This window comes from Podarcis pityusensis (assembly GCF_964106645.2).
Source record: "Podarcis pityusensis genome assembly, chromosome: 10".
Taxonomy (NCBI): Eukaryota; Metazoa; Chordata; class Lepidosauria; order Squamata; family Lacertidae; genus Podarcis; species Podarcis pityusensis.
The window spans coordinates 50,865,336-50,880,662 of NC_138035.1; the positions used below are offsets into that span (position 1 = coordinate 50,865,336).

The 15,327-nt window shown below is 42.0% G+C and overlaps 1 protein-coding gene across 6 annotated transcripts; it reads right to left on the bottom strand.

Moving 5' to 3' along the window:
• Positions 1-628: 628 nt before the first annotated feature.
• On the bottom strand, positions 629-15,315 carry IRAK4 (interleukin 1 receptor associated kinase 4). Of its 6 annotated transcripts, XM_081022365.1 has the most exons (14): positions 15,233-15,315; positions 13,931-14,103; positions 12,774-12,919; positions 11,795-11,974; positions 9,373-9,533; positions 8,483-8,547; positions 7,903-8,017; positions 6,329-6,438; positions 5,354-5,537; positions 5,003-5,065; positions 4,267-4,425; positions 4,139-4,170; positions 2,729-2,773; positions 629-1,073 (listed from the first exon to the last, which is right to left on the bottom strand). In XM_081022365.1, exons 2-14 carry the CDS (start codon positions 14,092-14,094, stop codon positions 1,034-1,036), a joined length of 1,464 nt encoding a protein of 487 aa, XP_080878491.1. In that variant the 5' UTR covers positions 14,095-14,103; positions 15,233-15,315; the 3' UTR covers positions 629-1,033. The 6 variants fall into 6 exon arrangements, 2 of the variants coding, with proteins under 2 accessions (XP_080878491.1, XP_080878492.1); XR_013990913.1 differs by having other exon boundaries at positions 4,061-4,425; XM_081022366.1 differs by lacking the exon at positions 2,729-2,773.
• Positions 15,316-15,327: the final 12 nt, after the last annotated feature.

Consider the following 15,327-nt stretch of genomic DNA (forward strand, 5'->3'; position numbering starts at 1 on the left):
GACATATTTTAACTGCATAACTATTGCTAATCTTTTCCATGGAACAAACGGTGTACAAAGGAGATGATTTGTAACTGAGCATCCCACGTCGAACCCTAATACTTTTGTCTTTTGCAGCCCGTGACAAATAGCACATTGTTCTTAGTTCTTATCTTCTCAAGATAAGCAGGCGTTAGCATTCTTGCACCAAGAAAACTGCTGTAGAAGGGTAATTCAAGGAATCTAAGAGGCTGTTTTAGCAGGAGCATGGAGTGCATGAAATGTGGCTGCAGTTAACCATTAGGGAAACGTTATTCTGAAAATAGCCAAGTGGGTCAGACTGCAAAGGGCAGGGCCAGGTGACTGCACGATATGATAGGGGTCGGGTGAGGGCCTTTCCTCTTTCCTGTCACTGTGACAGTGGAACAAAGAGAACTGCTTTCCAAGCACAACATTTCAGTGGATCCTGACTACTGAAAAGGATCATCTCTTTGCCCTCGCCCCAAAAATCCACACCAGCGCCACTTCATGCAGGACTTCTGCCAGGTCTAAATGGGCCCAGATTCCCCACTGCTGCACTACCCCTTGTGACGTGTGTTCTAGGCTAGTCCAGTGATGAAAAAAACTCACCTTCCTCTCTGGCCCCAAATACATTATTATCATTTATTAAACTTGTATACCACCCTTCATCTGTAGATCCCAGGGCAGTGCACAGCACAGAAATACAAGACAAAAATACACAACAAGAACAAGAAAAAAACAAAACAATAACTCCCCAATCTTCCCTCCCCCAAGCATATTTAAAAGGATAGACCTGGATAAAAAGGAATGTTTCTGCCTGGCATCTCAAGGTGTATAACGAAGGCAACAGGCAAACCTCCTTGGGGAGATCATTCCACAAACAGGAAGCCACTGCAGAGAAGGCCAGTTCTTGTGTTGCCACCCGCTGGACCTCTTATGAAGGAGGCACATGAAGAAGGGCCTCAGAAGATGATCTCAGGGTCCAGGTAGGTTCATATGGAGAGTGTCGTTCCTTGAGGTCTTGCAGTTCTCTTTATGAGGCTTCTGCTCTTCTCTGTGCTGTTCTCCACTGCCTGCATGTATTTACAAAGGCACGATAAGTGCATCATTTCACCCACTGCAATGTTGAGTTTCTGCCCTGTAATTTCTCACCTGATGTATCTTCAGAAGTGGGGTTATAGGCAGACACATCATCATGCTATAATCAATGAGTCGCCAGACCAAAATAAAATCTACTAGGAAAGCATGCCAGGGATGAAATTTATTCTACACTGATCAACCCTGAGTGTCTGTTAATTAAATATTAACATACTAGGAGATGGGCAGTGAATATATTAGAAAAATTTAGCAAAATAATTTATGAAAAAAACTTACTTGGAAAAAGATATATGCAGTTAGACTAATGTACTGAATAAACTGATTTTGATTATAGGTACTTATGTTCATCTTTTAGATGTTATCTTCTGGCTGAATAAATGAATTATTTCACCACCTACTTTGAATTTATAAAGGCTCTCGAGTCATTGTCTCATGAATATACTGTATCTCAAACTCATCATATGCATTAAGTAGAAACAAGAGCTGAAAAAGAAAATACAGGATCTGAAAAAGAAAATACAATGTCCATGGTGCGGATGGTGTCTTCCATCTTAGAAAAGGGTAGCAGCGTTGTTTGACAGCACAAAATGGTTGTTTGATAGTCCAAGTTGACGTGCCATCATAAGTAGGATTGATTCTCTAGCACTCTTCAGAAGGCACAATGGTGCAAAAAAGAAGAAGAAGAAAAAGAGGGCAATTCACATACTCTGCGGTTATCTTTGTATGCCTATGTGGCTTTATGCTGGCAAAAATACAATGGCGGAACAGGTTCAGAGTTTCATGGTTCCCATGAGAACTGCAAAATATACTTCTTGAGAAAGATTGGCTTTGGCTTCATGAGCCAACAGTGCCGTTTAGGTCACAGCTGGAGCACGTAATTTGGCAAGGAGCTTAGCACTTCCTGAATATTAGCATAGCCTTTTCAAAAATATCTTTTAGACCATGAATTCAGTATAGCCTGCATGCTTGCAAGCCTGGTAAAAATCCCCGAACCAGAAGCACAGGTATATACAAATCTGGATTGTTCATAGCAGACACGTATCATTGCCACTTCCTCCACTTAACAAGGTTGGCAAAGGCTCAAGCACATTTGTGCAGCTTACAAAATGGATTTTTCACCTGGCACGGGATGCCGAGTGTGTTGGACCATGCAGTCCTAGCTCTCGCTAAACTGTTGCTCTAGGCACCCCTGTTTCACTTGCTTTTATATGGCTTGAGCTATGCGAACGGCAGCCTCATTAGCTGCTGCTTTTTTCCACAGGAGAACAGCTTAGAGATCTACTTGCCCGCGCTACAGGCAGCTTTTGCTTATTCTGTTTCATCTCACCAAGTTTGCTTTGCTCCCTTTTAAAGTCAGACTGCAATTGCCATTGGTAGAACTGCTAAAAATGGCCTCGTTTCTGCATCTGGCACAAATCGGAATAAGTTGCCCAATTAAAACCATCAGCAATTGTTTTTATATAGTTTGAAAGTGGGGACTGGGAAGCTACAGTACCATCCCAGCATCAAGCTGTTTGACCATCCCAGCTGTTCATTTTTATTATTAGTTGTTTGCATGTGTTAAGCTATTATTTCAGAAATCAATTACAGAAGCAGCAAGTATACCCAATTCCTCTTTGATTCCATTTACTTTTGATTAGGCACACTGGCAAGTCTGGAAGATGGGCTCCAACAGCTATAGTTTTCAAGGGGGGGGGGGGGAATCAAGATTGACAAGTTGGCTGCAGACAACTTTCTTAAGCAGTTTTAGTCAAATAGAGGCCAACAGGAAACCAGGAAACTGCTAGCGTGGATTTTCATGTAATAGTGCAGCTCTTGCACCTTCTTGTTATTGGAGTGTCACACAAGAGCTTAGAACAAGGTGGATCAGAAAGCTGCTCATACAGAAACATTTCAGATTTGTAGCAGAGATGCTTAAGGAATGTATCGACTCCTGGATTTCTGCTATGGGGTATGGCCACCGAGTGAGAAGGAGCCAAACCTACAGTGGTGTTCTCCAAGCTGCAGGCAGGCAGAATTGAGGGCAATAAGTTTGCAAGGACAACAGCATACACATAAGGTTGTCAAAAAGGTGTCCCTCTTGTACAGTCCAAGATCCATGACAAAGTAACCGGGCCTCAAAATAACATTCCCTTTTTAAAGAATTCTATGGAATTGTAAGCAACGGCACAGGAACACAAATGTAAAATTAGCATCTAATCCATTTGCCCCCTTATCAGGTGGGCGGCTTTGCAGGCAGGCCCTGGAAAACTGGCCTATCGCAGGCCAGATCGTATCCCTGCCAAATGGACCCATGGCGGTAGGTGTTAATGGGCATTCCCCTGGGCGTAGGACCAACCGACCAATCATGACCCTTTGTGCTGTGCCCAGGGGAAGTTTAAATGTCTGGCTGGTGGGGCCTTTCAGCCTTTCTCTTGCCGCACCGGTCCTCCCACCCTCCCTCTCTCAGATTAGGGTTTTTCAGGGATGGTTTGACCTTGCTATGGACAATATCAGTGGCCTAATTTTCAAGGGCCGGGCAGGAATTTCCCCCACTTAGCTAATTGGCATCACCATTTGGGTTTTCGCCCACCTCATAGGAAGCGTCACAACTTCGTAAGGCGGATAGGCATTGGGTAAACCTAGTATTGTTTGGAGGGGAGGCTGTAGCCTCTGCCTACCCCTCCACAGGTAAGGGTATCCTGTTAAAAGGATCCAGAAGGAAGAGCTCCTGCCCGATGCCCAGGCGGGGGCATAGGTCATACCACTCCTCCAACGGGAAGTGCTTGGGGGGTACCCTGATTTGACCTAGGTCCTAGGGCACCCCCCCCAGCTTCACCCTTAGAAACACTCCCAGCGAGTGGGAGTGACGTGCAGTTGCTTATCCCAATGCCTATGGACAAACCTCACATCTGTAACCAATAAAGTTGTGGCCTTATTTGATCCCAAACCAATATCCTGTGTTGTGTCTAGTTTTTTACACCTTAGGGAACAGAGTGGTCACAAGGCCTCAGTACGTCAATGGACTTGCTTTTAAGTCACAGCACAGGAGAGACCTTACTCAGCCAGCAGGTCTTGCAAGTGTTGTCTGACCTGCAAGGGAAGCAGAAATATAAATTCACACTCGCCAAATGTAAACACACTCTCAAAAGCCATACAAAGGACAAGAGCATAAAAATATCCTGGTACCGTCTTACTATCTGGCCTCCTGTTCTTTTTTTCGTGCAGACACTGGCATGCAACTGAATACATCTGTTCAATTGATGCAATATTCCAGCTGCTCATCTTTTCATCAACGTAATCTTGAATCGTCTTTTCTTCATCTTCAATTTCCTCTTTGATAGACAGCTGTTTGGAAGCAGAAATAGCATCAGAGGAAGAGCAGGACTATGAAGGCTGGGAGGGAAGATAAGCCCAAGGAGGAGGAACCATAAAGTCTCTGCCACATTCACACAAGCCAAGACAGAAAGAGAGGGTAGTCACTTTTTATTCCGCCCCCCCCCCCCCGCCCCATATCAATGGTTCCTCTTTATATACTTCTCCTCCCATCAGTTTGATCTGAATGCTGCCCATATTCTGTAACCAACTCTGGCTTGTTGTTCTGTTGCTTAATCCCTCTCCTGGAAAAAACAAGTGTTTTGCCCTAGTGCTACATGACTTTAGTTAAAGAGATCCCAACGTGTAGTCCTTGGCTCTAGTTGCATGCTCATGCAGATGTTGTAGTAACACACTTTAATTACAACAAGACAATGGTGGTAGATTCACTGACATTCTAGTCAATGTCAGCTCCTGCCAGAATTCTTGTTTTAACCTAAGTCACGGTCTTTTGATGCTGTAGACAGACTTGACACAGCAGCTAACTTCTAGTTTGCTGAAAAATGCAATGTGTATTTATTCTAAACGTATTTCTAGAAGAAGAAATTACCAATAATTGGGGGTCCCGGTTTTCGTCCACAGGAGTAAGTCCAGTTATTATTTCAAGTAACACCTAAAAGAAAGATAATCAGAAAACAAGAACAAAAAACAAAAAAAGTGAAATGCACATCATGAACTACTATAAGAAACCAGTGCACAGAACCACTCAATGAAAAACCTTGTGCAAGGAAAGGTTTTAAAGAAAGGGTTGTTATGCCTTCCTTCAACAATTGATCCCAAGGCAGCTGATACTCCCTTTGCTGAACCTGCCTATTATCAGACTACTAGCCTTGCATATATTAATAGCACTACTCTCATATATATTAGCTTCCAAATAACTTTTCGGTGTTTTTTCACTCACCACGCCAAAGCTGAAGATATCAGATTTCGGGGTTATCTCCCCACGCAAAGCTTCTGGGGCCATGTAGGCTGCTGTTCCGACAATTCTGTCCGTTAGGATAGTGTGCGTCAACCTTACTGAAGCCCTTGCAAGTCCGAAGTCAGACAGTTTCGCCACAAAGTTCTCAGTAAGTAAGATATTTGCACTGAAAAACATAAACAGAAAAAGGGGACTGAATTCTGTTAGGTTCTTCAACACTCCTTCTCAAGGAGATGGTGCTGCAATAATCAAATGAAAAGTAAGGTGGGAGCTGTATTTTTAGCTAATGCTCCAGGTTTCATTGTTATTCCATGCTTGTAGTTTGCGGGATAAAAGAGAATTATGGCCACATCCAAAACGCTTTTCTCTACTAAACTGTCAGGAAGAGGCAAACGGGAAAAGATGAAAGGACAGAAACCAGCAGTTATAGAGAGCCTAAAGAGATTATCAGCAGCTTGTCGTCTGAGAGTCAGTCTGACGTAGAGGGGGAGGAGGATGAGCCTGGGACAAGTCATGCTGTACACAGAGGAAGTAAGGGGAGGAGTTTTCGCAGACTTGCATGCTGGGTGCGGAAAAGGAGGAAGTAACATTAGAGGGAGCAACTGCACACAAGGGGAAGGAGGTTAATGGAAACGCTGGAGATGTACGTTTGAACTTTGTCAAATAAATCAATTGTTTGGAACTGGCTGGGAGCCCGGAGTCTTATCTATGGCCAGCTGGACAGCACTAAGCCTCTGACATAAACAACCACACACCCAGCAACAATTATCTTTACACTGTTGCCTTCTTCTATTCAGTGTCAAGATAAATGTAGAACACAAATATTGCCCTGTCCGCAAATCACCATAAATGTTTTTGTGTTTTTTTTTAATTTAAAAAGCATGTTTGAAGAATACTGACAAAACAAAGATGGAACTATCTGTCCTTAGTGCAATAATTAGTTTTTTTAGATTTTACCTTTTAACATCCCGGTGAATGTGGTTATTTTCATGTAAAAAACAGATTCCATTGGATGCCCCATAAGCAATCTTACATCTTGTTTCCCAAGGAATTGGTGCCGTGTTATCCTTAAAAACAAGTGGAGAGTGGAAGTGAGTCAATATTTCAAGGCAGAGAGGCCTAGAATATCGAAGTGTTGAAGCAATGATTCTTCAACTTCGCTGGACTGGTCATGTTATGTGGATACCTGATTATTGCCTTCCAAAGCAACTACTCTATTCTGAACTTAAAAATGGCAAGCTTAATGCTGGTGGTCAACAAAAGAGGTTCAAGGACTCTCTCAAGGCAAATCTTTAAAAATGTAGTATAAACACCAACAATTGGGAAACACTGGCCTGCAAGCGCTCCAATTGGAGAACAGCCTTTACCAAAGGTGGCATGGGTTTTGAAGACGCTCAAACTCAGGATGAAAGGGAGAAACGTGCTACGAGGAAGGCACATTTGGCAAACCCTCACCGCAAAATGACTCCCACCCGGAAACCTATGTCCCCACTGTGGAAGGTTGTGTGGATCCAGAATTGCCTTTCACAGTCACTTATGGACTCACTGTTAAGACCGTGTTCATGGAAGACAATCTTACTCGGCTACGAGTGAACAACAACAACAACAAATAATAATAATAATAATAATAATAATAATAATAATATCACATTCATCTCCTGGGCCTTTGCATTCATCTATCGCATGAAAGAGCCTAATGGGGCTCCCATGCCCCTCCCTCTCTCATCCTTGTTCAGTACTGCTGGAAGGAAATTGGACACTTTCAAGGTTTGTGTTAAATAAACTAGAATTGTGACCAGACTAGTTAGCACTATGGTTCACTGAGCCATGGCTTTGTTCAACAAACCATGGTTTGAATTAATCAGACTTCTCCTTAGTTTGGACACAACCATAAATTCTAGGTTAGTTTAAAACAGGAAGTCAAAGCTTCTGACCTGCTCACTGTGGCCATCTCAGATGAAAAGGAGGAGCATAAGCCCAAGCAGGCTCATTCACATAACCCTGAACCCAATGCAGTATAAAACTATCCAAACCAGACCAAAACACAGAAGTTTTCCTCTTTAAAGCTAACACCATAACCTTCTTAAGAAAATGAAGCTGATCGCCCCTCAAAATGGAATAATATTGTGCCAAAGTAAACAATGAAAAGATGATTGACATCATACCAGTGATATACACAGTGATAAGAGGAAAACCAATCAGTGCCACCAAATAATATTTGCCTGATGTTCTTGTTTCAAGTAACCAGCTTTGCAAAATGTGAAATATCATGTGCTCCAGTTTATACTGTCTACAAAGCTTCTGTCTACAAAGGCTGCCCTTGCCACTGTATTAAAACGTAGCTCTGTACACAAATATCTTTGCACATTCAGAGCTATCCTTCATCACAATCAATAGGAGAGGCCTGCAAGGGAAAGAGGTCCTTGTGATCAGATACTTCACATCTACAATAGATTCCAGATATTTCAGTTTCCCCCTCTCAGTTTAGCAGTTTCAAAGAGGCATCGACAATAAGCAAGTATTTCACTTACCAGGCAAGCTAGTCTGTCAAGCAATGAGCCATTAGGCATATAAGCATAAACAAGGCAAGGCTGATCGGAGTCATTTGAGAATCCAAGCAATTCTACTAGGTTCTCGTGCTGACATCTGTGACAAAAACAAACCAACGGCCTTATTAGTCTGGGTTTTCGTATTTACTGTTCTGAAAGGTTAGGAATTAGAGGGCTCCAATGAACCTAGACATAATCTTGATCAACGATTTCAGTAACACAAACTACATACGGTAAGTTTATTTGATGCCAATAGTTTGCTTTCATGCACAATTCAGTGGCAGAGCACAGGCATGCAAAAGCTTCTGGGTTTGATCCTTGGAATTTCCGCGCACGGATGGGAAAAATTCCTTTCCAAAATCCTGGAGGGCCACTGCCAGACAGTGCTCAAAATAGTGAGGATCAAAGTACACGAGGCGCTATGCACATCTTTAACCCCAGAATGCATTATTATTTTTTCTGTAAAATAAGCAGTCAGAACTGGGGAATGGTAGGGAGCTGGATCTTGTGCTAAGATTTTGGTTGTGGTTGTATAGAGGGGGGGAAACCGCTCACAACTTACTCTGCCATAATGCTGATTTCTTGTTCGAACTGCTTTTTCAGGTCTTCGATACTTACATCGGTCACCTATAATGACATTTAAAATAATGGGAGGTTAATGGGAAGCAGACCGGTTCTAGGCCAACCACATAATGAGCTTTGTACTTAACAGTGGCAAATAGGGTGGTATCCAGAGCCAGGCCCTCAAGGTTTTCTGTATCTTCCAGGTATTGCTCAGAGATATTCAATGAGGTGCATCAATAGAAATACAGCAGTAGGGAAAGCTAGCTCTGAGCCTTTGAAACCCAACTGCAAGTGAACTCATTAGCATCTTTGTTAACAAGCAACCTAGAAGCTAACTGACCGGTGGGAGAATTCCACAAGCAAGGAGCCACAATGGGGGGAAAATACACAAGCAATCTCCCTACCCTCAAGGATCTAGAGTGTGCTGGGAGTTATTCCACCATCACTTTTATGCAATAGTTATTTGTTTCCTATTTCTATCTCACACCTTCCTCCCAAATGAGTCCAGGACACCAAGGGGCCAAAAAAGAAAAGAAAAATACTCTGGGGTGCAAGTGATAACAACAAGTTTACACGAAGGGGCATGTTTAGACTGCATATGAGTAAGCCCCACTGAATTCAATAGGGCTTGCTTGTGAGTAGGATTTCACAGTAAAATATTATTCTTTATCGGATTTATGACAAAAAATGCATAATAAGCCCCCAAATTTGCAATACTTCCTCTGCTCTGCTCTTAAATGTTATATGATAGATGTGTGATACATAGGGTGCCTCATCGCATGGTTTTCTGGCCATTTTCATGCCTCAATTTTGCTTACACTTTGAGAGAGAGAGAGAAAAGATAATTCACAGTGCAAATGATGATATACATAGTAACAGGAAACCTACAGAAGTAAGTTTTTTCACTGCCACTGTTCTGCCATTAATGCATCCTTTGTACACCACTCCAAAACCTCCTTCGCCAATCTTGTTGCCACCAGCCGACACAGTTCGATCATCAAAGTTATTCGTAAGACTTCTCAGTTTATCAAACGAAAAGCTCTGCAATACTGAAAGAGAAGAAATGTGAGTGGAGATCTCAAATTCAAATTTTTATGGGGGTGGGGACCCAGCAGGATTTTAAAAAAAGAAAAAAATTCAAATCCCAGCACCACAAATCTTGCCATGATTTATTTACCTTACAGAGATTTGTCTTTGCTTTTCAGGAGATGCCAGCAAAAGGTGGAGAGAAAGCAAGATGAAGATCAGTTAGCTATTCTTATGCAAGGCTGTATAAGTCAAAGGAGAGCAATCTGTGACTCAGGGCTTTATGAAACGCTCAGCCTGGTTTCATGCAGGTAGGAACAAGGGAGAAATAGGCGGCAAAGAAAGTAGCAGAGAGACCACAGGTGCCCCACCTGCTTCAGCATGCAGCCCCAAACAGATTAGCCCCAGGCATATGTGCTCCTCGACAGAAAAACAGTTTTCCACCCCAGAAAAAGTTTGCAACTCGCTAGCTACAAGCAGTGACCAGAGGGGTTTTTTTAAAATCGGAAACTCTTCTGCTCACACTGGAAGAATTTCTGATGCCCCAGAAAGTGATCTAGTTTAATGTGTTTGTTTTACTTGTATTTAGTAAACAAAAGATAAACACCTGAAAACTGCCATGCTTGCCAAATACTGAATTTGCAACTCGCTTCTGCTTGCTGCTTCTAATTTGCTTCTGAAACAAAAACTTTTCCATGGGGGGGGGGGAGCGATTTGCCACCCAACCTCACTGGCCATGAGTAAAGATATCTTTAAGCAAATAGGTTGGTTAGCAAAGGAAGGTGGGGAAAAAAAATTCCAACATTTTATTTCAGAATGGAAATTTGGCATATTTTGACAGCAGGTTGCTTAAAACAATGCTATAGTAGTAGTTAAAACGTTAAGATCCAGCCGGTAAAGAGACCACTTGCCCCTTGCCCCTCCTCCCTGGAACTGCCTAGGAGGCAATCATCTTGAGTAAACTACTCTGGATTTATATACCTGCCTAGTCTGTTACAGCTGCCATATTTACTTACTTCACCAAACCTTTATTTGGTTTATATAGGCCATCATAAAACATCCATATATAAAATTTTATATACAAAAACAGCCATGTAAAATACGCAATAACGAGGATTTTCATTGGGGTTTCTTTCTGCTAAATAGTGCCATTCACCACTCTAAGAGATACTATTGACAAAAACTCAGCCACCCTTGCAGTTACTTCCGGGTTAATGTCAGACAGATAGAATCTGATATTTTCATTGTCCTGTGATATTAAGTCTACCCAAAAAGGGTTTGCATAGCTGGTTGTACAATGGACAGTAGTAAAGAATGTTCTACAGTTTCTGGCACATTCAAAGAACATCCACAGTGTCTATCGTTTCTGGGGATGTTTAAATATCTATCCTTGACAAAAGATGAGGAAAAAAACATTCAGTCGGGCTAACATAAAGTCCCTGCGTGGGACTGGAATTATTAATTTTGAAATATAAATGACCCTGTTATCTGTTGTATTCAAACCATAGAACTTGGGGGAGAAAATTTTATTTACAGATAACTTGTTGTTTTACTCTTCAATGTCCCTTAATCTGGTTTAAATATTGGTTGCCATATTTCAAAAAGTGAAAATCTGGACAAAACAATTGCTGTGCTTTATTTTTAAGGGTTTTTTGGAGCTATTTTTAAGGAAATTCACCAAAATCTACACTTCCGACATGGGTTGCCATACGTCCAGATTTTCCCAAACATTCCAGTGATTTCTGCCAGGACACTGTTTCCAGCTAAATCTCGGCTATGTCTGGGAAATTCAGGTCATATGGCAACCCTAATCTTCACCTCAGCTTTGCATGTCGTTGATGTTACGTCCCCTAATATCGCGTTCAGGGACACGGGTGGCACTGTGGGTTAAACCACAGAGCCTAGGACTTGCCGATCAGAAGGTCGGCGGTTCAAATCCCCGCGACGGGGTGAGCTCCCGTTGCTCAGTCCCTGCTCCTGCCAACCTAGCAGTTCGAAAGCACATCAAGTGGAAGTAGATAAATAGGTACCACTCCAGCGGGAAGGTAAACGGTGTTTTCGTGCGCTGCTCTGGTTCACCAGAAGCGGCTTAGTCATGCTGGCCACATGACCTGGAAGTTGTACGCTGGCTCCCTCGGCCAATAAAGCGAGATGAGCGCCACAACCCCAGAGTCGGCCACGACTGGACCTAATGGTCAGGGGTCCCTTTAATATCATGTTCTACAATACATAATGGACTGGACTGAAAGGCAGGAGGGGAGTGATAGAAGGAATAATTGCCTACCTGAATCATTAAGAGGCAAGCAACTCTCTTTTGTACTTGGGCTGCAAGAAACTGAAGTTAGGCTCCCTTTATCTGGAACCAAGAGAGGCAATACAGGTGCCACTTGATTTTCTTTTTCATTCAAACACGTAGTTTCTTGTAAAGATAAGGGCACTGTAGTGTCTGTTGTCCTCATGGAATCTGCCATAAAATATAAAACAGTCAAAACAGGTTTTAGGTGGGAAACAGCTTGCTGAAAGCTGTTCTGTACCAACAAACAGAAGAGTCACGGCTTAATAGTGCACTGGACTCCTTTATCTCCACAATGTCTTAAGGTTGCATCTGTTCACACTTTGGGGCACAGAGACATCACCAAAAACAACACAGAATCCAATTTCTGTATCAGTTTTGGACTAGTAAGGAAGGCAATGCACCATGTTCCAGCTTCACCTGCAGCAATAATGTTGTGCATCAATAAAAAGTGCCTTCCCTTGTGGTGGTTGCCCGTGTGAAACAATCTAGGGTTATGCCAATATGTAAAAAGTTGGAATATCCCAGAAAAACCTTGCATTTCAGGAGCACAAGGAGACTAAGTTTTTGTGACATGATTCAGCGTATTTTAGAATGCCTTTCAGGGCCCAGTCATCACAATTTGGCTTGCATGATATAAATAAGTGGGATATATGTTTGTCAGATTTTTAATAGTTTTCTGGTGGTGCTACATATCCATAGCTCCAACTGTGTTTCTGGTGTGGCTACAGGCCTACTTGGATTTCTACCAGAGTTCCTCCTGACCCAAGTTGAAGATCCTTTTCAGAAAAGAGGAGTGCTTTATACGTCTTTCTCAGCTATTAACCAAATTAAGGATTTCACAAATGGCTACATGAAAAGATGCTCACCTGAAAGACAATTATTAAAAGCCACCATCTAAAAGACATAAGAACACCACCATACCTCCCCTTTGAATACATGCCAGAGACACCGTGAAGACCAAAATTACCTGGAATCAAAAGTTTGGCTGCTGCGAAGAAGTGATTCCTGATTAGCAAGTCTACTAGATCACCAACAGTGCAATTTTGTGTCCCCCAGTCAAAAAGCAATTCACAAGTGGGGCTCTTTCCTACTTGTTTTAATGCTTCGAAACGCCTTTTTAAAAAAGAAGAGAAAAATCAAATTAATTTTGAAAAAAGATTGCAAAAAATGATACACAGAATATTAATTTTTAGCCACAAAGTTCAAAAGCTAATATGTCAACAGCAATGTAGCTTGCATGATATATTTCACTTCAAATATGGCTTTGGTGCAAGCTTATGATACGATAGCTGGATAGCTCAGTTGATAGACACATTAGTGCATGAAGAGCTGGATGCTCTGACATCCAAAAGGATGTCTGGCAGTATATGGGATGAACAGGGCCACCACATTAAGAACTCAGCTGTGACTGCAATGAAAAACTCTAACTACAGTGAGGGTGCTGGCCTTAAAAGATGATGGTTACATGCTCCATCAAGTAAGCTGTCAAAGTTATTGGGTTCAAGCTATACAAATAGCATATACCAAGTATCAGTTTAAGATGTGATGAAATAATGACGCTAAATTGTAGCAAAAGATATATGAAACAAAGAATGCAAAAACTTGATGGGAAATATTTCAACAGCTAGAATTGTTATTCTTCAATGCCAAAAGCATTGAAGAATGCTTCAATCCTAACTACCAGAGAATGGTTCCTTAAAGTATTAGATATTGCATATATGGACAGATTAATATAGTTGTTTTCTGTAGCTATATTAATCTGTCTTTATGCGGCATATCTAATATTTTTTAAGGAGTTGGAACAAGCTACACAAATGGAGCTTTCCCTCCCTAAAATGGCCCTCTTGGTAGACACTTGAACCAATTTCTGGTGGGTTAGAAAATCTAAATATGTCAACAGCAAAGTGTGCAATATCATATATTAAAACTTTCCATGTCAAAAGACAACACCCATACAATCACAGAACTTGTAGAGTTGAAAAGAACCTCAAGGATCATCTAGTCCAACCCCCTGCAATGAAGGAATCTCAACACACGGTCCCCCATCCAATTTGAAACCCTACTTAGCTTTGCAAGATAAGGATAAAAAAGCACACACAGACACCCTTGTCACCAGTACACTACCTTATGTGCAGTTGGCTGTATATGTTTGCGCCAGAGGGATCTTTTATATCTGCTGCTAATTTTTTCCATCCATCCTGCGGATCAATAAAATCAGCCAGTTGCCTCATCATGCCATAGCCAAGGCAACGCACACACATTGAAGGCGTTATAGGGCAGTCGCTCATCTCCGATTCCTAACAAATGTGAAAGAGATTGCTTTCAAATACCGTACGACTTATTAGAAGATGTAAAGCTGGCAGCATGGTAGAGTTTTCATGGGGGTTTAAAACCCACCTGTCATATTTGTGTCCAACTTCGCTGGGCACCTATGACAATGAAATCACACTCTTTTCCCTCTCAGTTACTTTTTAAAAAAGACTCACAAAACTACCATCTTCAGCTCCCTTAAATTACAGTTCTCGGGACTCTTTTGTGGGGAAGTGACATGCTTTCCTTCGGCATTTCCCAAAGCTGGGGTTCTCCCGGACTGCGATTCCCATCATCCCTGACCACTGGTCTTGCTAGCTAGGGATGATGGGAGCTGTAGTCCAGAAACAGCTGGAGACCCAAGTTTGGGAGACACTGCTTTAGATGTGCACACATCCATAATAAACTAGCCTGTGGAAGTGTGCAATGGGGGCAGAGGTGGTAGAATGAAGGCATTACCAACTTGTGGTGCATTATGAGAAAACATTTCCTGTGCGCAAGTTGTGAGGAGAGGACAGAACGAGGAAGGTTCCTATCTTTTTGACGTTTCCGGATCAGTGTTTTTAGGTGGGAGTTCATAGCTGTCAGAGACCCAAACAGTGGTAGTTACCCTGCATTGCACCTGACTCAAATAAGCCCAGCACATAAAGACAACAGAGACTTTTAAAAAGACTGGGAACCGTATATGATGTATATACAGAAACACCGTAAAGAAGTAGACTCGCTTGCAGGGTTTGACTAAACACTGACGATTAAGAAAACAAGTATAAAGGTTAAGAGGTACCAATTGGGTAAATAAGAAAATGTAAGATGTTATTTGGGAAACAGGGGATAAAAATGATAGAAATGCAATAATATTTAGCTAAACGATTACAAATTAAGGTAGAATAAGCAGAAGAAACAAATATTTAAAGAACCAGAGGAGGAAGTTGAGGGAAGTCCGGGGGGTAGCAGGGGATTTGTTTTTCTCTCTCTCTTTTTTTCTGTGATAAGGATGATCGTATTGAATATAAAAATGTAAAACTCAATAAAAACTATTTTTAAAGAATAAAAGATAAGCCCAGCACCGCTTCAGAAGAAAGAAAGAGAAAAGCGAGAAAACAAGCTATCTCTCACCCGCCGAGCGAAGGCTCTGCTTCTGAGCCCGGAGATGCAGACGCGCGCCTTCCCTCGCCCCGCCCACCGACGTCACCCGGGAACTTCCACCGCTC